Here is a 23,389-nt window from a genome sequence, read left to right as displayed (position 1 = left end):
CTTTAGTGTTTATTGCAAAGGGAGACTATTGTTTTTTTCCCCTTGTTTTCCATGTCTCCTCTTGTCACTTTCATTGTATCTGCCATCGGCTGATGGATATCAAAAATAGTGATTATCATTGACCTGCATGGGGGTAAACCCTTGTCCTTGACAAAAAGTATCAGTCTCTTCTTTGTGAGAACACTTTGAACTACTCTGCTGAATGTCCTCTTAGACTGACAGCTATGTTTATGGTCCCATGCTGCAGAGAAACACACAAATGGTTGGTAACCTTCAACATCAGAGGACTGATAAAGAAATTACTTTGTTGGTTGTATTAAACAAAACAGAAGGTCTGTGATTCTTTTTACTTACCATTTTCTTCATATCTTTAGTCAGCTGGTTTGAATACACTGCTTAATTTTTAGACAAGGTATCGACAGTAATGTTGAAATATATGCCGTGACTTAAGTTGACTCATACTTTGCTACTGGTGACAGCAGAACAATCGTTCCCAGGAGAGAAAACATAGAGGGATACAGGGATAAAATATAAACCACTTTACACTTCTCTCTGATGATAAGGTGTCATAACACTTTATCACAACAGCACAATATCCTACAGGTTATTGCAGGTTTCTGTATTAGTCAGCAGAACTTTATTTCAATAGAAAGGGACTGCTTCTCATTGTAAGCCAGAATTACTGCATAGAATAGTCCCGGTTGAATACTGGGGCCACTGGCACTCGTCTCGAAACGGTACTTGGACATATCGTCACGATTTGGTGGTGGTTGTTGTTTGAGTTATAATAAGCTTTATCGCACTCCTTGACAATTTCAGCACATCATACTCAGAGCGTCAATTCATCTGAGAGCTCAGAGGGTTGATAAATAAATGACTGGAGGCATTGGCAGCAACAGGGCATGCTCAGAATAGCATTCACAATTGAAAGATTTGTTTTGTATGGCCTGTGAGAGATTAAATTACACATCAGGGTTAAACTGTTTACTTCTGTGTATCGCATGAGATAAGTCTATGGCTCCATGCTGCGGTCCACTGAGTTTGATGATTAGCATGTCGTGTGTATAAGAATGGCATAAAATAGAGTAGATTTACATTATCATGGCTCACTATGCTACGGGTGCCTCATCTTTCCTTTGTATCAATAGAATTTCATCAGCTGAAGGGATTTTTCCATTTGCTCATTTAACATCCATCTATTAATGATCAGTTAGGAGTTTTAAAAGTGTGAGAGCTGGATATTTTTGCTGCTGTGACCCATATTGGTCCACTTTTGATTTTTAGGTGCATACGTGACTTCAGTTAGCCCGAACTCAGTTTTTGCATATGCTTTCCTTTTTTCTAGTTCCCTGTGGTGGAGTCTTAACTGAACGCAAGGGTACTATCCTCTCTCCCGGATATCCAGATCCATATGCCAACTATTTGAACTGTGCCTGGAAAATCTCTGTTCCTGAGGGAGCCGGCATCCAGGTGAGAAGACAGATGCAGATCTTAGCAGAGTCATGTTTGATGAAAGATTAAGAGATTTTTTTTTGAGGGGTGGATTTATTACTGATACATACAAGTTAGCCATTTCCCAACTCGTGCTTTTTTCCTTTTTTTTCCTTTGGAAATTTGTTAAGGTTTCATACTTATTAAACTTTTTGTATTACGTTATGTTTCCCTTTCAGATTCAGGTCGTGACCTTTGCCACAGAACACAACTGGGATTCGCTGGATTTTTTTGATGGCGTTGATGGTAATGCCCCAAGACTTGGTAGCTACTCAGGTAAATGTTATACATCTAAATTTTAGTTGTCAGCTCCCACTTGATTTTCAATCAGGTGTCACAAGATCCCAGCAAGAGACAGATGCGGTGATCGAGCTGATGACATTTGAGAATGCTGTCAAAAAAACGATAAAAAAGGAGAAAAAAAGAACCGCTTGCTCTGTCACAGTGTCCTGGCCTTTGCAGTTGAGAGCTTTATAATGTAACCCCTGTTTCATTTTACATTCGTAGTGTTGCCTTCGGGTTTACATTATTAGAAACGGTGTGTTTGTCACTCAGTAACCTATAAGAAACAGGTCATCATGTCACTTCAGATGCTCAATTCTGGAATACGAGCGGCTGGTTTAACATAATGACTTCAGCCTTGATACGGAGATCTCCTTTAGGAAAAAGACACTCTCTGAAAAGTGAAACAGCCCCAGAGTGCAGAACTAACTGCAGTGTGAAAAGGGTCAGGCGTTTTAAATGGCTAGCAATCATGTTTAGGTTTGGCTAAATTGATAAAGATGATTATAATCACAAGCTAAAGTCTCACCGCAAATTCCCAAAGACACGGGGAACAGAGAAAATGTTCCCTGAGCTCAGCGTAGCTGCACATACAGATTATTTTGCAGTGAATTTGAATTGTAGACCATTCCTCTTCCTCGATGTGATTTTATGCATCTGACTTCTGTGACTAAAGAGCTAGAGGAGATGTACTGAGCATGATTTTCTTAAACTGTGTAACAGAAAGCAGTGCAGAGTTAAATACTTTGCACACGTTCACATGCTTTTGGTAGGCTTAAATCCAGAAAGTGAAGTACACAGGCTCTTTTGTATATTTTATGATTCAGGTACAACAATTCCCCAACTGCTGAACAGCACATCCAACAACCTGTACCTGACCTTCCAGTCTGACATCAGTGTATCTGCCGCCGGCTTCCACTTGGAGTACACAGGTATGAGGAGAGACGGCTCGTCTGCCTGCCTGTCACTTTGTCTGTTGTCTTTCTGCGTCCATCTGCCACTGACTTCCAGCTGCTGCACAAGGGTATAAGGAATAAGAGGGACAGCTGGTGTGGATGGCACAGTTGGAGCTATAAAAAATGGTGTGAAATGGAGAGTAAGTGAGTGGGCAAAGCTTTTTCTTCCTCATTATCTTTTCTAATTTTCAGGCTTTGTATCCGCTTTTCTGGTATGGTAGTTTGGTATTCCCGAGTGGCTTCTTTTTTAAATTCCCCCCATAGCTTCAACTTACTGGACCCACATCCTTTTTTTTCCATTCATTTAAGGACTAAGTGGACTGTTCACTTCCAGGCATATTTGCTAAAGAGCATGCTAAACATTTACTGTGCATCAGAATTGAAGGAGTGTAGCGTGCCCCAATGGAGTGCCTGATTTACTCCCATTTAAAAATTGCACATCTCAAAGAAAAAGCTCTGTCCTTGATCCATGCAGCTTTTCTTTAATTCACTTACACTGCAGGCACCGTTCTTTGTCTCTTCTAATGTCCTTTTCTCTTAGTTAAATTTTAAGCTGGCGTGTATTCTCTTGTTTGCTCTTCACGTTTGTCTTCCTGCTGGTTTTTTACTAACCACTCATTGGCTGATACGAGACTGTGGGCAGACCCACTCATTGTCTGTGATGCACATTTGTGGCAGTGTGGAAAGACTGGGAAGACTTCCTAATGCTGTGATTAAAATAGGACGATATGAAAATGTCAAAAACAGAAATGACGGCCAACGCTTTAATACATCCAGCCTTGAATTTTTTTACACATACATAACAGCTAAAGAGTCACACTTTTTTTTGAGTGAGCTCAGTTCAAACTGTCACTTTCTGCAAATTTGTTGGAAAACAAGAAAAATCACTGCTGTCACCGTGTGTGTCCTTGCTGTCAGTTGTGTCAGTCTGTGAGCGTCATGCCACTGTTGAGAACGACTTCACAGTCATGTATCTCACAGTAGGTGCTTCGTTCTTCTTGTTTGGAGCCACTCTGTACTCATGTCTCTCAGTGCGCTCTTTCCTTTCTGCACTTCCACGCCATGTCACACCACCCCCACTACCTCTACCTACCGCTGAGAATCACAATCAGCTCTTTGCTCTGTCTGTCTTACACTTTGCCACTGCTGCCCTTGTAAAGTATACTCCCTGATTCTTTGTGCAAACAACGCTCCAGTTTATCTCCTCTCTGCTTTCTTCTCTTGCTATTTGTTACTTTTCCTGCTACTTTTCCTATCTGCAAAAAAAAAAAAGGAAAAAAATGGGATGTGCGATTAATCCATGTAGCTTCCCTATGGAGCCACTCGTGAAGTATTGCAGTTTTTTCACTTTCTGATATTTTATCCTACATATAGCAGATTTCAGAGTCTAATTTATTTGGTCACATTAGCTATTACATTAATCCTCTTCTGACCTGTAGTTAGATGCATCTACACTGCTTGGCTTGAAATAGTCATTTATATTTCACGCACTTGAGTTTCTGGTTCCCAATTAATGCTCTGAAAGCTCAGTGGAGGGGGTAGAAAACAGCAACAGCGATTGGCACACACCCAGCCAACTAACCATCTGTTTTAAAATGTTTCCTTTGGGTGATTGTTGCAGTCCACTGAGACCAGTCATAGAAATTCTTTATACCACCCGCCAGTACAACATCTTAAAAGAAAAACGTTTAAGCAGCTCTCCTAAGGCAAACAGAATGCTATAGCTGAAAACATAATTGCAGTGTTCGCACATGCTGTATAGCAGCTTGCATCCCAAATCAAGTCTACCAAAGTTTGGCTTATTGTCACTGCTACGTGGAATAACTGTGACACCACACTGAATCAATTGTTTGACAGCTCAGAAAGGCACTCTTTCTTTGACATGGTCTTAAGATCTTTCCAGACTTTCTTCAGTCACACCAAGAAAATATAGCAGTGTCAAGTCTATGGTTACTACCTGTAATCTCCCCGATAAGTACTTCCACATTTTTCCTTATGAATTACATCTATCACGGCTAAGCCCTGCAGCATTGTTAAAGATTAAGAGCAGAAATGACCAGGTTACTACTCATTCACATTTTCTTACTACACTATTTTTCAGTACTATGCTGTATGATGACCTAGAAAAAGTGACACCACTAGTGTATGTAAAATGCACATCTGTTAGCATTTGCTACTAAACTATAAGCCTACTATTTGCATTCTGGTTCAAAGTCACTTGTATTAATAGCATCATCTGTGCATACACAGATCACATCTATTCACATATAGACTTGGCTTTAGATTTTTTTATCAGTCAGTCCTGGCATGCAGCACAGCTGTGTACTAGTTTTAATGTGTCTTATTTAATCTAACCCAACATCGTATAGAGTACAATTCAAAAATTTGAGTCTGTCCAAACTTTTGACTGGTGCTGTAACTCTGTAAGAAAATATTGCAAGAACACAGTCTTACATATTTTTGCTCACAATAAACAGGTAACTATATCTTGTTGCATAACAGGTGTCATTGTGACGCATGTATAATCTCAAGAGATCTGTTGATTGTTCATTTAACGCACTCACTTCCTCTGCACATAGTGTGTTAATACTAAATACATTCATGCACTGTGTCATTTTGATACTTTAATGTCTTGATTAAGTTAATTGTGCAAAGCAATTACAGTGGCTGGTTTATTATATTGATAAAAGTCGTCATATTTAAAAATTAGTGGCAGGATTAGGGATGGAAATCTTATAAACGACATAAAAATGTCACAGTGTCGTAATTGATATTGTGCCTCACACTTTGTTAATGTCTGTTTAAAAAAAAGAAAAACTGAGACGATCTACCTTAAGTTGTTTTACTGCTCCTCCACCCACAGGTGGAAACCACCACCTGCCACACTTTATCTCCTCCGCATCTTAAACTTGGAGTCGCCTGAGCTGTGAGCAGTGTGTATCCGCAGTATATTGCCTCGTAAAAATGAGTCGTTGCATTTGCATATATACCTTTGCAAAGAAACTTTTTTTCTCCACAGTAGGCTCTTCTATATTGTCTGACCTGCATGTTTTCCTGCCTCATCTTTCAGGTAGCTTTTATTGTCCTTGCATTTTTTATTTTCTTTTTTTTTGTCTCGAACCTCCTCCTACTGTTTGGAATACTAAACAGTTGTGTTGTTTTGCAGGTCGAGTTTAATTTTTAAAAAATAAATATTGAACTGATCGAATTTATGTAAATGCACAAGAGCAGAAACTCTCGGCTAGTGTGCACCACTGGTTAGTAACTGATGACACACGTGATTGAAATTGCTTTGCCTGGATGCATTCGGTAGGGTCTTGTGTTTGATAAGGATAGCACTGCTTCAAGACATGGGTGCACACGCAGAAACAGGTGGCCGATCCAAAATGTGATTCCTGACGGCTTGAGCGGAAAACATCACAAGGTGGCAGGAACCTGGACCATAATGTTGGCAGACGCACATGTTTAACCTGACCTAAGATCTGGTGCTCCACCTCTGGCTTTGGGAACTGTTCTCTGATTTTTCAGGGTCATTTTTCCTGAACCTGGGCATTTTGTATTATTACAGGGTTTGACAACCTTTTAATATTTTCATTGTTTGAAGTGAACAGTGCAAATTTCACAAAAAACTGCAAGAGACAGGCCGATTATTCCTTATCACGAGTACACATGACAATTTTAGAGCTGCATTGTGCTTTAATCTCAAAATTACCTTCTGGCAGCCTAATTTTTTAGCAGCAACTGCTCCGCTCTTGTGAATTGTGTCATCAAATCTCCTTGAAATTAATTAAACATTTCTAAGTCGAAGAATTTGTCAAAGTATTGCTCTTATTTATACCCACATATGACAGAACTTCACAGCTTCAAAGCATCCACCCACTCACCCTGTACAGTAGCTCGTCTCTTGTTGAATTGTTCTATCTCCAGCTGCTTTCACGTTGCTTCCTGCTCTGCGTCTCTTGGGTTACCATCTCCTCCCACTCAAATATCCTCTCTAACTTTCAGTAGATGTTGAGTGGAGTGACCACTCCTGCTAGTCGCCTTTAAATTGTTCTGAATCTTTTGTGGGCACTTCCCCTACCATGTTTGTGTTCATCCACCCACTGACTTGTTTGGACAAGTTAACTCTTTGAGTGGGCTTGAATGCGAGTGCTTGTGAAATGCTTGTGTTTGCCTGCAACATTGTTGGGGATGCTGTATTTGTCTACACTATTCCGCTCCCTGCGGCCTGCTTACAAATTATAGATTACGAAGGAAACCTAATAAAACCATCTAGATTTGTATTTGGGTTATTATGAAGGTAACTGTCTCCTGTTTTTCGTCGGCCTATTTTCGTGTTGTTTGATGCATCGAAAAACAATGTTTGACAGACGACTGGTGCGATTTGAAAAATGTTTAAGATGAGGATGTCTCCAGTGCTGCCTTTCATTGAATAACAGCATTTTATGCCTCAAAGTAATGATGTAAAATGTTTTCTCCTCTGCCTGTCAATATATTTTAGTCACTTCTTAGATAAATGAAATTGCAACCTGACTATATTTCTTGTCTTTTTTTCTTTCTTTTATTTGTAAAAAGCAGGCTTTGAGCAGGCTCAAATTTCCTTAAAATGTCCTACATTAATATAGTCCATATAGCTGGCATCACCATTGCTTTTAAGCCATTAAAACACAATATCTAGCCTTTCAAGCCTTTCACTACCTGGCAAGTGGCACTGTAATCATTTCTTTCCAATGGGCTCAATGCATCTGTCAAGTAATACTTCAGGGATTGCTTTGTAATTTCACAGTGATTGCTTCAGATCACAGTCAGAAGGATTTTGCGATTACAGCCACGAGCAGAATAGCTTCATAGCTTGCCCCACTTTCTAAACGTTATGATGAAGGGAAAGAGAGACAAAGAGTCGGCGTGGTGGTGGTGGTGGTGGGGGGGGGCTTGCTCAATTAATATGCGATTACAAGCACATTAAAATGAGGAATTTTATAATTATGTCAAAAAGGTTGGTTTTAATTAAATTATTCCTTCCCTCTATAGGTACTGGTTGATTAAATGTAAATATTTACTCCAAATATATATGGAGGAGTTTCTTTGATATGCAGAAGAATGATTGCTGTCCACACTTGTGTGTTGTGACTCTGTCCTAAGCAATAGGTTTGGATTCGTGTCCAGAGCCGCTGCCTCCCAGTAATGGCCGAAAAGTTGGAGATCGTTACACTGTGGGTGACATGGTTTCCTTCCAATGTGATCAAGGCTTTTCACTACAGGTAGGTGGAAAATGAAGTGCAGATCTGCAGCTCTCTTAGTGAAAAATATTGACCTGGCTAAATGAGTGACATTTTCATGGGGATCCTCTAAAGGATGAATGTTTTAAAACAGAGGAATCAAGTCCTTTTGATGAGTGTGTGTGTGTGTGTGTGTGTGTGTGTGTGTGTGTGTGTGTGTGTGTGTGTGTGTGTGTGAGCGGAAGAGTACAGGAAAGAAGTATGTGAATAGGCAAGTGTGTTTGCAAGTTTATTTGTAGTGGTGCGCGTGTATGTGTGCGTACATTGCCTCCCTGCTTGCATGTTTGTGTAAGTGTGAGTCCTAGTGTGTTCGTTACAAAGCAGCTTTAACTTCTTCCAATCCTGCCTGAGTAGATTCAGTGGCTGTGGCGTTTTGAGCTGTAGAACCTTCCAAGGCCACAGGCGATGGATTGTGTTAACAGTCGCCTCACTAATCCCACACCGATTTTTCTTCCCAGCTCAGGCATTCTCTTCTTTTCATATCCTCTCTGGACTAACCAGCAACTTCTTACACACATCTTCAGGCTGAGTGTCTGAACACCAGAAATAGACTTGAGGCGCGTGTAGTAACAAAAGCAACAGTATGGATGAGTCTTTTGAGTTTAGTTTAGTGTGTGAGTGCGCAGTATAGCTATGTTTTTTCAGGCGTGATGTTAGTGTACAGGTTTTTGGAGAATCACCCTGCATGCATGCATTTTACAAACATGCAGGCAAATTCCAGTTTCTATGTTTAAAACAACATTAATGCTCTGAATATTAACCATCACATTTAGATTCCCTTTTTTGTATTCAACACAATTATGTTTGCAGATTTTTTTTTTTCTGTTCTTATCTCGGGGTGCTTACTCCCATTGTATACCTAGCAGCGAGAACATCCTGCCCTACTCTTGATATTTATACACAAGAAGGGGATTTTCACTAAATCCAAAGATCCATAGGACAGAGATAAAATATACTGGGGTCACCTGCTGGTTTGATCTCATCGTGTTCCTTTTCATTTTTAACTTCACAGTGTTTTGCTGAAAGGGAATTGACAGTAAACAGTTTTTGTTTGTTTTCTTGAACAGGGTAATGCATATATTACCTGCATGCCTGGTCCTGTCAGAAGATGGAATTACCCCGTACCTCTGTGCTTAGGTAATGTATTATCGCATACAGTCTGACAGCTCTAGTGACAGCATTTCAATGAGGTGATATTGTTGACAACAAACCCATATTTGTAGCACCAAACTCAAACTAGATCTTTTTCTTTCCCATTTTTGCCGTTCAATTTTTCTCATTGACTCGTTTATCTTTCTTCTATCTTCTCCTTATTTATATTTCTCTCATACTAATATTTTTCTCATATACAATGACCCGATAGCTCAGCAGCCTCAAAGAGGGCATTTTATTGTATTAGGAGAATTTTATTGTACGATCGGGGGGTTGGGAGGTGTGATGGCTGGGAATAGATGCCTTGAGGGGGTTAGGGATTATGAATTTTCTGCTTTCCCCTTCGGTTGAAAATCAATAAGGCTTTGCACCATCTGAGTGTGCTGTTTGATTTCTGATACTCCTGATGAGACTCCCTTGTCTCCCCCGACACTTCCTCTCAAGTTGATTGTCACAGTGATAGTTTCCAGAGATTACCAACGAAGAACTCCACATTCTCTTTGACGCCTCGCTGTTCGCTTGCACCCTGCTCCTCTCAGTTATATACATATACATAAACATATGCAATGTGATAAATGCACTCTTGCACACACAGACAAAACTGCACGGTTACTCAAAGAGCTCTTTGTGTAAATACTCTGTTCCTGTGGTTTTCATCGTTCACTGCAGACATAAATCCTGGCTTTGCTGTCGATAGGCATGTTCTCGGATGTGTGCGTTCACTCGTTAGCTTAAGTCTTCTCTCGTTTACAGTACATACGCTTCCCTGAACACCCCAGGATCTGTATTCATTTTGTTTGCTGATAAACCCACATCAAAGGCTTTGGATGCCCCTGCACCAAACGTATAACACCCTTTTAAGTGCCTCTCGTCTTCTCTTTTATTTCATACACAAGCAGGTCAAGCCCGTCCCCCCTCCCCACTACCAGGAACACAATTACCTCCCAAGATAGTTTGTGCCTCATTTTGGTCTTGGTTGATAGTCCCCAAAGAAATAGCAGCAATATCACTTGCGTTCTCCACCATTTGCCACACAAATGCGCCTGTTGGGGTTGTGATGGGAAAAGCAGGAATGATTTCGTTTTAAGATTATAAGATTACACCACCTGGGTGTTCATGTAAGACTAGGTTGTGTGTCACAAGAGAGGGGTATAACCTTCACAGCAAGCTAAGTGTTCTCTAATGCACTCAGTCAAACAAGAGAGGGTGGGGTGTTGCAGGTGGGAGGTTGAAGTAATCACCTTCACCACTGAGCAAAACTGAGTTAGACTATTGAATAGTGACTCTCTCATTTATTTTGATTTAAAGCACCACTGAGCAAGGAGGGTGCCTTGGTCTGCTTGTTTTTTTTTCCAAGAAGAGATGGACAAGCACAAGTCAAAGACATAATCCAACAGACAAAGACCCTTCTCTGCTCTGCACAAAAACATACATATATATATATATATATATATATATATATATATATATATATATATATATATATATATATATATATGTATATATATATATGTATATATATATGTATATATGTATATATATATATGTATATATATATGTATATATGTATATATATATATGTATATATATATATGTATGTATATATATATGTATATATATATATATATATGTATATATATATATATGTATATGTATATATATATATATATATATATATGTATGTATATGTATGTATATATATGTATATATATATATGTATATATATGTATGTGTACAGTATATATATGTATGTGTACAGTCTATATATATATGTGTACAGTCTATATATATATATATATATATATATATATATATATATATATAGACTATACATATATATGTACAGTCTATATATATATATATATATAGACTATACATGTATATTAAGAATGTGTAGGATACACATGCACAACATACGTAACATTTATGCGTGTGCTGAAACTTTCACTCACACAAAGACACAGTGCTCTTTGCCCTCCCTGAATATGCAGCCCTCTAGTCATTGTTTTTCTTTGTTTTCCCACTGAGCTGCTCCATGGAGAAGTGACATGTTCTTTCTCCTTGGTTGGTCTCCCTCAGCTCAGTGTGGCGGCTCTATGACAGACTTCAGCGGCGTCATCCTCAGCCCAGGCTTTCCAGGGAATTACCAAAGCAGCCTGGACTGCAGCTGGAGAGTTCAACTCCCTATTGGCTTCGGTCTGTAACCTCTCCTCTCTCTTCTCCTGTGTAACTCAACAAACTGCTAATTTCAAGCATGTATAAGTACTAGTGTGTATAAAAGTGTAATACAATATTTGACAGGAATAGCCACTCTTTGCTCTCGTTTACTTCATTCATGTGCTCTTGGGTTTACCTCTTCCATTAACCTTCTCTTTCCTCTTCTTTAGGGATCCATCTCCAGTTTCTGAACTTCTCCACAGAGCCTGTTCATGACTATTTGGAGATCCGCAGTGGGAGCCTTGAGACAGGAACAGTGATTGATCGGTTCAGTGGCCCCACGCTGCCCAATCCTCTCTTCAGCACCACCCATGAGACTACTCTGTTCTTCCATAGCGACTACTCCCAGAACAAGCCCGGCTTCCAAATTGTCTACCAGGGTGAGAGAGAAAAACAGTGTAGCCTAAGAGGACGTGCATTGTTGTCCTTATTTTCTGTTCTGTGTGTCTACACATGCACGATATATGTACATATTATAATGTCATGCAAGTATGAGCTGTATGTGAAAGTATCTTTTAAAAGTTTAGGCCTCTGAATGTTTTCTAGCTTTTCAATTTTTTTTCTTTTATCACAGTTATTGAGAATTTGCTAAAGGTACAGCATGTCTCCAAAGCACAGTAGGTACACCTCACGAGCACCGGGTGCTGTCTCTCAGAATGCCCCTGGAGGTTAGCCAATCAGAAAAAAACAGGGAACATTTAGGGAGAGTACCTTAAAGAGACAGGAGCTAAAATGGCACATCTCAGATAGACAGTGAACTGAGGGGCTGCATAAAGGCCTAATATGAGATAAGTTTTTTTTGTTTGTTTGTTTTGTTGTTGTTTTTTAACCATGTAAAGTACAGCATCAAAAATAGTCATAACAAATGATAACCAAGTGTCCATATCATGATTTTAGGTCTTTCCCTGTACTGTAGTCTGTTAGATATTTTGCTCATATAATAGGTTTGCAAAGCGTAAGAAGGTGAGGTATTCTCTTCAAAAGTAAAGACTACCCCTGTTGAACAGCCCACGCTTTTCCTTTGTGACTTATTTACATCACTATAACACCCTGGCAAAATTTGGTGACTCTGTCCCCACAACAATGAAGTAAGTAATATTAGGATACACAGACAGTCAAAGCGAGGTACACAAAAAGATTAAAGTAAATAAGAGCATTAAGTGCCATAATAGGCAACAGAAAAATACAATAAGACACATTAAAACAGACGAAAGGTTTAAAATAAATAAATAATGATTAAATACAAATTCTCAGTAGAAAGCCTGTTCAAACAAAAACAAAATCCTTAGATGCCTAGTGTTCACACAACATGCAAATAATATGGCTAAATTTATTATCTGTTTGTTTCTCTCCTGCTCTATGTCCTCACATGTATGTATGTGTTTTATTACAACCAGATTCAACTATTCTCATTCACGTAATTTTCCAGTTTTTGCTGTGAGCCAGCAGAACGATAAATAGTCACTCTTATGTAGCTCATCAAGGCTAATTTCAAGACATTTTCCAACCTGCTGCTGTGCATTACTAAAATCCATGTGTTACAACAGGGATGTAACAGTGTTGCCTGTCAAAATCAGTAGTACCTAAGTTAAAGAAAACAGATTTGATGTGATGGATGCAACATTTACATATAAGATGAAATTTAGAGGCTAAAGGATATAAACATTTTCTTAGCAGGTGGCAGTTTGTAGGGCTTTGCTCGTTATATGCATTTAATCATTGTTTTTAATCAATTTTTAATCAAAGTTAAAATTATGAGATTTTAAATAAGCTTCCTATGGTCACTTTGAAATTGGGTTTTGCAAGTGCCGTGAAAGAAGATTGAAGCGCTCTCTAACAGGACACGTAAAAGCCCATTAGGTACAGACAAGGGAGAAAGTTTTGTAATTAGGTATACACGGCAGTTTCTTCCACTGAGGTTGTAGGATTAAAGAAAACCTTTTGCATTTTCTGAAACATTGCATACCACATGTCCTTGAAGATTATTATTTTTACCCCAGTGTTGAATTCTGTGTTTTATGATCCTTTTTGTCTTGGATGGGTTTTACTTTCCCCCCCAGCATATGAGCTACAGAGGTGCCCAGACCCACGGCCGTTTCGTAACGGCATAGTGATCGGACAGGACTACAGCGTGGGGATGACCATTTCCTTTGAGTGCCTGCCAGGTTACACTCTTCTTGGAGAACAGTCGCTCACATGTCTGCATGGAATCAGCAGAAACTGGAACCACCCCATCCCCCGCTGTGAAGGTGAGTGCCTTAGGTCCCCTCTCAGCAGTGTCCTTGCACCAAGTGTCATTCATATGCAGAAAAAAATTGGCACTCGATCTATTCAGTGTCTAAATGTTTCCTATGAATTTCTTATATTTGGTGAATCAACATATTCTGTTTATTCATCTCAAAATGCTCTTTCATGTTTCTGGTTTCAAAATCAGTAGGAAAATATTTAAATATTTGTGCACCTAACTAAAGTAAAGGTGAAGATTCCTTTCCATTACAAAAAAATGTCTTTGTTATTTTAAATAGTTCATTTTATAATAGAATACAGTCTGCTTGTTGTGCTGTCTTTTACTCTAGCACATCAAAGCATGAGACTCACCAGCTATTCAACACTATTTTACTGAACTATAAACTGATGCTTAGCGATTATAATGATACATGGAGCATCTTCAAGTCTTTAATGCAAATCCGAACATGCTGGTCTTTTATGTAATTCTAAAGGAGTCGCCTTAGATGTCACTCAGGTACGCTAAACAATCTTTCATCAGTTAAACGATGCAACAGCAGACTTTATAAGACCACACGATAGTTTTATATTTGCCTTAAAATGTTGTTTTGGTTCTTACATGCTGTATTGCTCCTGTCAGGTTTACAGCACTTCTTTTTTTTTATCCTGTGGGTAATGCTTTGGCTTTGACTCCTAGTTCAAAGTCAGATTTAAGCATCTAAGGGGGTTTGATAGAGGGAGTTTTGCTGTCAAAATCAGTCATCATCATTACTTCACAACAGCCAGTAACCATTCCTTGCATTTGTATCTAACAGGTGCATTCTCCCCCCAGTATCTGGGTGATAACCCAATAACACGCCGTTATGGTTTATTTTATCAACTGTTAGTGGCAATACAACCATAAAAGCTTTTATCACTTGAGGTATGACTGGCTTTCTATTTTTGTCCGACATTGCTTTCTCTCTTCCCTCCTCTAGCTCTGTGTGGCGGGAATATAACATCCATGAATGGCACAATTTACTCTCCTGGACACCCAGCCGAGTATCCACACTTCCAGGACTGCATGTGGACCGTCAGAGTACCCCCTGGGTATGGCATCTACATAAATTTCTCCGTTATCAATACCGAGCCAATCTACGACTACATCACTGTGTGGTAAGCCCTCATTTCTCTCTCAGTATGACATTATTTATCAATCATCAGCTTATAGCACTCATGAAACTCATGACTTTGAGGGAGAGGTATCCTGGACCAGTTGTCAGCCCATCATAGGGTTCACACAGAGAGACAGACATCCACACCTAGGGCCAATTTACATTCACCGGTTAGTCTAACATGCAGGTCTTTGGACTGTTGGAGGAAGTTGTAGTACCTGCAGAAACCCCACACAGACAAACACAGAATGGTGCTAGCCAAATGTCTCGAGACATTCTTGCTGAATAACGAATTAATTTGAGCTTTACAAAGCAAACATGTTTTAAGGCCAGAGGCCAGTTAAGTAAGTTACGTTCACAGCTTATGACAACAACCAGACATGACAACAAATATTGTGAAAATATGTCCTGACATTTACGCCTTTCTTTTACTAACAAAATCTTTTTCCATCCTTCTGTACAACTAGATTGTTTTTATGTGACTAACTAACTAAAAGAAATTCAAGTCTGAATCACTGCGCTCCCTTTCTTTACTCCCCCAAACTTTTGCTTTTACTTTAGATCCCCCAGCAAGTGTACCATAAAAGACAGAAATGTGTATCAGCATGAAAACATCAACTTTGAGTTGCTTGGGATGTCTGTTTACAATTGAGAAACTTTACAGATAGTTGTACGACAGTAAACAATACTACCTGCCTCCTGTCACTCCAGCCACTATCTCCCCATCTCCCCTTTTCCCTGTATCTTTCTGCATCCTCTCTGTTGTCTGAGGCAGTCATAGAGCGGCCCTCATGGGTAATATGGGAGGGAAATGCCTTCCAGCATCCAGGGCTGCCATTGATGGTATGGGAGGAGGGAGCCGCTGGCACTACTGTTTTCAAATCAAATGGCGCATAAACAATCTGTCCCTTGATGGTAACATTTTGTTTCCCTGCCTGACTGCTGTCTCTTATTTTGTTGATCTCTCTTAAAAGAAACTGCAGTAAGACTTCCAGTATATACAATATTTAAGGTGAACAAATATAACAAAAAAAAACATTTAGTGTGATTTAGAAAAGAAAGCCTGGAGCTGCTTGAAAGTGCCAGTAATTAAATACATTTCTCTTGTTAAAAAATAACATTTATACATAATAGAAAAGTGCTGTCTTCTGGTGCATTTTTTATGCCCAAAGAAAAGTACTGTTTGGGTTGTTTTTGCATGCTAACATGATATTTTACTCCAGACATAGATCACGGCCATGCACCTGCAAGGGTTTGAAAGTTCTCTGCGCTCTCATTAGGGCAGCTGATTCTCTGTTTTAGAGCCGCTAGCTAATGCATGGCTCAGAAATGGCTTCACTGCTAATGACAGCTTCTATTATTACCCCACAGCCATCCACCAATTTGTCTTTTCATCTTTCAGCAGGGGAACATGTTGTCCATAAATGTAGTTTAATGTTGCAGTAGGGATATACAGATTGCTGTCAGTAAATTTCCTGAGAAATCTCAGGAAAAGCCTCTCCTAACTCTAAAGCTAATCCAGTGAGTCAAATAGCAAACCCTAATTACCGTTCAAGATATAACGTGTCACAATATCCAATCCAGCGTCTATCTATTCATCCATTTTAGACGCTTTCTCCAGGCTCTATCTGGGGCATCTTGAGGTCCACCCAGGCCAGCTGGAATGTATAAGTATGTTCTGGGTCTGCCTTGGGGTCTCCTCCCAGTCAGACGTGCCGGATGTCTCTTCAGGGAGGCATGCTAGAGGCTTCCTAATTAGGTATCTGTCTTTCTTTAACTGCCACTTTTCAGGAGAGGTCCACTCAACCAAACAGTTGTAATGCTGTAACCCCAACCTACGCAGGCTGCTTATGCTAGCTTTCTTTACTCATAAATCAAGAATTTTATCCTGAGGCTGAGCTCCAGCTCAAACAAGATACTTCAGTACACGCCATTCCTTCAGTTCCACACTTCCCAAATCCTCAAAGTGTGACGTTGTCCAAGAGATGCCTTAGACATGGCATCCGTGTAATTAGGATGATGGGTTTTTTGTTTTTTTTATTGAATTGAATTATGCTCAATACATTTTTATATATCTTTGACTCTTGATTGCTGAGAAACATTTTGGAGTCTGTCATGGGACACGCTGACCTGCTCTTTGATTCCAGCAACTTGTTAAAGCAAACTGGTGTATAAAGGAAAGAAATGATTTTCTGTTTCTGCCTCCCTCCTTTCTCCACCCTTCATTTCTTTCCTTTATTTTCTCCACCTCTATATTTCTGCACTAGGGACGGACCTGACCAGAGCTCGCCCCAAATCGGTCAGTTTAGTGGCAGCTCTGCACAGGAGGGCGTGTCCACCACTGCCAATCAGGTCCTCATCAAGTTCCACAGCGACTTCAGCACCAGCGGCTTCTTTGAGCTACATTATTTCGGTAACGTCTCCTAACTTAAGTGGAGACCTCATGCCTAACCTAAGTCTTCTCAATACCTTCTGTCATAGCATTGCTTCCAGCTCTAATGATAAATGATAAATGCAGTTTAAAGCTTTTTTTTTCTTGCGCTATTAAAACACCCTTTCAAAGAGGAGCTGATTAATAATAAAACGCTCCCTATCTCAACTAAATTAGTGATTGTTTTTTGATGATCATGAACAGTGATAGGTGGCAATTTCTGATCTAATCAAGTTTCATTATGATGGGAGAGACACCGTTTGCCTCTCTTTATTTCTGCCTTCAAATGCGCACACAGCACTCACTCTGTTCAAGGATTCAGTTTGTTTGCCCTTTCCCCAACAGCGTACCAGCTGAGAACATGTCAGCCACCCCCTCCTGTTGCCAACGCTACGATCTTAACAGAAGATGATGAGTTTGAAATAGGTTTGTCTTATTTTATTTGCTTGTTTACCAGCCAGAGACAATGTGAAGTGAAATCAGTTTGCAGTAGGCAGATTATTTGTGTGTATGTAATTATATATAAGTAACTATGTATACAAACACTGGTATACACATATCTTTTAAATATATGATTTCATTTAAATGAAAAATGTGTTCCTTCTTGCACTTTGCTCTTCGTTTTCATCTTTCTCTACTCGCGTTTGAAATTTTATATCTATTCATGCTCCGTGCATTAAAGTATTAATTTGAGGGTAAGGCTAATTAGCTCTTCTTATAAGCTGTTTGTATTTTCAGTGTTCATAATTGATTAGGAAAGTGAAGTGGAAGTCGTGTGGCTAGTGGCGGCTTCACTTTCTGTCTTTAAAATTGAGTGTGTGTGTGTGCATGGGCTTCTGCCTAACTTCTATAATGTAATGAAGTGCCTTCAGTATTCTGGCTAGCTAAGGGGATGTCAATCTTCATTACAAAATGTGTTGCTGATTACTGTTTCAAGTGCTGCGACTGAGGAGTTTTTTACTAGCATAGCTTTGTGTGGAAGTATGTGTGTGTTTGTGTTTGAGTTGGACTATTAACAGAAATGTTTTGCACATCCCCTCCTCCTTTGTGTGCACGTACGTGTGTGTGTGTGTGTGTGTGTGTGTGTGTGTGTGTGTGTGTGTGTGTGTGTGTGTGTGTGCGATTACACGTGTAAATGATCTCACAGGGGACATTATTCGGTACACGTGCCAGCCAGGCTTCACCTTGGTGGGCAGTGAGATTCTGACCTGCCGACTTGGAGAAAGGCTACAGATGGATGGACCTCCACCAGTCTGTCAAGGTTGGTTTCATTCAGTGTGACTTGGAGTCTTTGGGTATGTTTAAAATTTTTCTGTGTTTGATTTATTTATTTTTTTGCATTTGTGTTTGTGTGTTTAAGTGTTCCTCACAATGTGTGTACACATTCCCCCCACACATACATATACAATATATGTGTATGCAAACCTGTTTATGTTATGTGGTGCTTGACACCACAGTGCTCAGGTTGGTTACAGTAAGCAGCACCCACTGATGCATTATTTGACAGACTGCCAGCAGAGCCTCGTCCAGCAGGCACCAGGTGGCAAAAAGCAGCTCTATTCCAATTTATCAAGATTCAGAGTAACAATACTACTGATCCAAGTCCATAGACTGCCATTTGCGTACAACCAGCAGTTTTACTGTAGTGGGTAAGTTTGAAACCAATTACAGATCAGCAGGTTTTCACGTGCTGTAAAAACAGATATTCTACCCCTACGTAACGGTCTCATGGGTTTGATTGATGTTTGCTTACCCATAATTCTTTTGAAGATGGAATTACAAACGAGGAGCAAAGTAAAAGAAATTCCTGTCGCCTGCATCAAAGATTTTGTTTAGACAAAACAACAAATGCCTTCAGCCTCCCTGTCGTGCCAGTAAATCTCTGCTCCACACAACAGAGCACTCTGAAACCTTCTATCCCCTGTGGTTAGACATCTTTTGAAGTGCCCTGAAGTCCTTTGTCTACAAGTCTTGACTTGATGAGCATTTCTGTCTTTGTATTTCTAGAAACAGTGAGTAATCGCATCGGACTTGTGATCAAGGCATGACAGATGCTTGACAAACCTCAAGCCTGCATTCATAAAGCAACGTAGAGAACGACTAGTTATTTGGAGCCTATTTGCTTATCCCTGGCTGTTGTTACTTGATGCCTGACTTGATATCGTTGTTTTCTCCCTGCTGTGATTTTGCTGCTAACTCTGTGTTCAGAATTTGACTGACTTTAATTTTTTTAAATTATTACTTGGTAGGTTTCACAATAAAAACACAGCAACAGCAAAGATTAGGCTCAGCAACTGTTTGATCCAAGATACGTAAACCTCAGATTTTCTTGTGTTTTTCTATCCAAATCAGCCACACAAACTAACATCTGTCAGTAGGTAGCTCAATTAACATAGGCACAAAGGTGAGAGACCTGAAAAATGATAATTTGAGTTAGAATTATTTAAGATGGACAGATGTGTTTGTGTGCAAAGAGAACAAACCACCTTCACTTGTGGTGTACTGGGCTTACCTAGCATTTTTCAGTATATTAATAATTTACAAAAGCACAAGCAGCATGAAGTTGAGCAGCATGTTATAAGCTTATTAGACATGCTTGATTGCTTATTTCATCAGGGTAGGTATGGTATATAGATCTCTTTTCACCAAATCTTTTATATGTCCTGTATGAGTCCTTATATCACATTATGTCAACATGAAGGGTATCAGCAACAAGCAGTATGTTAAAACAGCTGATTTCCATCAATATGAATAAACTGATAAACTTCGCTAGTGCCAAAAGAGGGCATTCAGTCACTTTTTGAGTACTGGGCAATATTTCAAGCCATCTCACCAAGGCTGGTCGGCCAGCTCACCTTGTCATGTGTTACTGACTACACAGAGCTCTGCCAAGAGCAGCTAGCTCATAGCATCAGAAATTCACACATTGCACTTAAAATATTTTCACAGGTTTTAATTTGAGCGACTACAGTTGACTACAAAACACGTTGGGACTATTCAAGTAGTACACAATAATTCACATTGCTGTTTGAGAAGCGCTAAAATATTTTTGTGTTGGACAGCAAATGCTCTCATTCATCATAAAACATCTAATGTAAATACTGTACTTTGCCAGAAAAGTGGATCTGCTTAGTCACCTAAGCTAAACCAAGCTATTTGCTAAACTATATTAGTTTTGCTAAGAGAATGTGCCCATACTCTGGTACAATGCAAAAAGCTGCAGAGGTGTTAAATCAACATCTTTAAAGTGTTCAAATGTGTCAGTGATTGCAAGTCATTTGTTCAGACTCTCCTTAAATCTTGCTTTGAGCGTCATATTAGCATAGTTAAGATAGCTGTAGAGTGACTAATTTATTATGTGACATTTTCATGGATTGCCTTTTCATTATATTCAAGAATTCATCTTACCGTGTTGGATATGGTATGTCTTTGTGCCACCTCTAGCATGAAACTAATTGCTCTCCTTGGGACATGTAAAGTTGAACTTAATTTGAGTTGACCTGCTATTCACATCCAAGGGACTGCCACAGTAAACTTGCATAGGAGCCACTTCTTGTCACAGCTTGCCGAAAGGGCAGGAAAAAGAATTCTCATGTGCTCTCTGTATTCCGCTTTTGTTTGCTGTCAGCCTCTATGTTAATTGTAATTTTATGCTTTTAAGATAACACTGTAATGTCCTTGTATGGCTATGCAATTTAACCCCTAAATATGCTTGGCTTTTAAGATATTTCCCCCAAGCTCTGTCTTTATAAAAGCCTGTGAGGAAGGTCAAACATTTTCTTAAATCAAGGGTAGAGCCACCATCGAGTTGACTGCTGCGATGGTTAAACCATCTGCCACACTGAGGTTTAGTGTAACTCAATAAATGTTGTCGTATTGCGGCTGCTGTCACATTCGTATAGATGTTGGAGGAACACAAACGACGCACTAACCTCGTCTTTGCAATACGTACCAAAACTTTTTTGTGCGACATTAGTTTATACATAACCCTGGGTGTCATTGGCATTCAATATGTGCAACTTTCTGAGTGAAATCAGCAATGTTGTAGTTTTCCACAAGGTAAAACATCTGTGGAAGATATAATAACTGCTGTTGGCTAAGCTTAAACAAATGATGTTAGCCTGCATGCTACTTAATGCTGACTCCAGGTAAGGTGTAGGTTAAATTAGGGCTACATGCCTCTTAAATTAGAAAACATATGTCACTGTGTTTTGTTTACTGGGTATTTAGTGTTTTTGTTATTTATGGTATAAATTTTAGATTTGTTTTTTTTTTCATGATCATTTAGAAGTGTACATATATATTTTTCAGCCAGTGTCTCTATAATCACTCACAGTAGGATACAGTGCTCAACATTTGTACTGGAGCCAAATCACCATGAATGCATTTTATAAACCTATTTCATAAAAGGCATCTGTAAAAGTATGTGGTTTCTAAAATGTTTTGAAGCCTCTCGTGACTCAGATTTTAATCCCTACCTGCAAGTTTCAGGCAAAGCAGTTTAAACCGCAACTGTGCTCAGTGGATGGACGTGTTTGTTGCTTGGCAACAACTTTAGTTTAATAAAGAAGGATTGGAGGCGCAATTATTTCAATAACAAGCACTTACCAGCTATATTGTTCTATTTACTGTGAATTAGATCTTATCAGGTGAGTCTGTTTTGTCTGCATCTTAAAGCGCTCCAACATGTGGAAATGCCAGAGGCAAATGGGAATTTGTGCAGTGTATGAACAGTTTTCGGGCTAGTAACTCCAGAGTAGTCAGTAGGAAGAAGTTGTAGAATTGAAATTAGCAAATTGCTTATAACAATTGTTTTTTATCATTTTCCTGGAACTGTGAAGGCTCTGTAACAAGTATACCACTGGTATCAGTAAAGCAGAGGCTGCTGCTGAGCAAATAGTACCAGGAATTGATGTAACTGCATCAACTAAAGACCCCATTGAACTCCATATTTCCAGCGAGAGTCATAACTCTTATGTTAAAATGGAGCACTACAGACTTAACTGTATAGAAATGTATTCAGTGTTATTTATTTTTGAAGTGTGCATTCTTCAGAGGTTTTTAAATAGCTGTTTGTAATGAACTGTAAATAGAAAACAGACCAAATATGACTGATTGACCTTTGTCCTGACTCACCACCCACTACTGTGCAATGTGCCCTTAGTTCACATTAGCATTCTGGGTGTGAGGAGAAAAATAAGTGCTTGTGGGAGCCGTGGTTTTGTAGTTATGCTTTTGTGCCCTGTAAAACAAAACGCATGCTTTTATGTCATTCCAATCTACTTGTTGTACATTTTTAAAGTAATTCATTTACACATTGCTCTTTGTCTTTGCCTATTAGAGCGCACATAAATATACCACGCTAAGCTAAGTAGGATGCGTTAAAATGAAGGAATATTCCAAAACACAACAGGAAATAACAAAAATATAGAACCATATAGATTCTGTGTCTTATAAACAGCCAAAGAATAGTAGTGAAGAAAGACTGCTAGTTCACAATAATTTTTTATGTTCATTTATTTTCGGAATAGATTGTACTGAGATTTGATGCCACCCTAATGAATACCATCAGTGTATTTATGAATATTGATTTAGCTGTGTACAAATATTTACACATTTAATATATGTGTTGTTCAGATGATTTATGGAGAAATTCTTCTTGAACTTTGTGCCCACAGAGAGCTCTTTTTTTTTAAAGAAATGTATTGTTTCGTTGAAAATAACTGGCTTAAGCTCTTTTTGGGATCATATGTGCCTGTTATCTTTGAGCCGAAGGCTATTGCAGTTCAGCCAGTTGAAACTTTAACAATGAGTCACCAGTGGGAATATTCATACTGCTTTGTGTTACAATTCTCTGCTTCTGTTGTATGTCCGATGCTTTCCAATGACCTTTTCATCTGGAACAGTTGTTTGCATTAACCTTTCATATGCATCATGTTTCTTCACTAGTGGCCCAGAAGAGAAACTTCTGTTACTCAGAGAAAAGGAAAAGAGAGAAACAGGACTGTCATTATTTCAGACATGCCAGCCAACAGGAAATGAAGGGAACGTTCTGACCTGATACACACGAAATCCTACACACACACGCACGCACGCACGCACGCACGCACACACACACACACACCATTTTTCCATACAAAGTTAGCTGTCTCACCTGCTGAGTATTATTTGATGGATTGATATCAGGGGAGCCTGGTGACA

General features: G+C 39.2%; 1 protein-coding gene across 1 annotated transcript in view; it reads left to right on the top strand.

Moving 5' to 3' along the window:
• LOC309717712 (CUB and sushi domain-containing protein 3-like) overlaps window positions 1–23,389 on the top strand; it is a 245,739-nt gene that overhangs the window by 161,893 nt on the left and 60,457 nt on the right. The window contains 12 exon segments of the mRNA XM_082552492.1: window positions 1,346–1,470; window positions 1,671–1,767; window positions 2,601–2,705; window positions 7,872–7,990; window positions 9,076–9,145; window positions 11,240–11,356; window positions 11,548–11,757; window positions 13,438–13,626; window positions 14,581–14,758; window positions 17,025–17,170; window positions 17,534–17,614; window positions 18,336–18,449. Coding sequence (XP_082408618.1) covers window positions 1,346–1,470; window positions 1,671–1,767; window positions 2,601–2,705; window positions 7,872–7,990; window positions 9,076–9,145; window positions 11,240–11,356; window positions 11,548–11,757; window positions 13,438–13,626; window positions 14,581–14,758; window positions 17,025–17,170; window positions 17,534–17,614; window positions 18,336–18,449 — 1,551 coding nt within the window.

This window comes from Aulonocara stuartgranti (assembly GCF_965226115.1).
Source record: "Aulonocara stuartgranti genome assembly, chromosome: 11".
NCBI classification, from domain to species: Eukaryota; Metazoa; Chordata; class Actinopteri; order Cichliformes; family Cichlidae; genus Aulonocara; species Aulonocara stuartgranti.
Note: the sequence above shows the minus strand (reverse complement) of the source record. Positions and strands in the feature narration are given on the sequence as shown.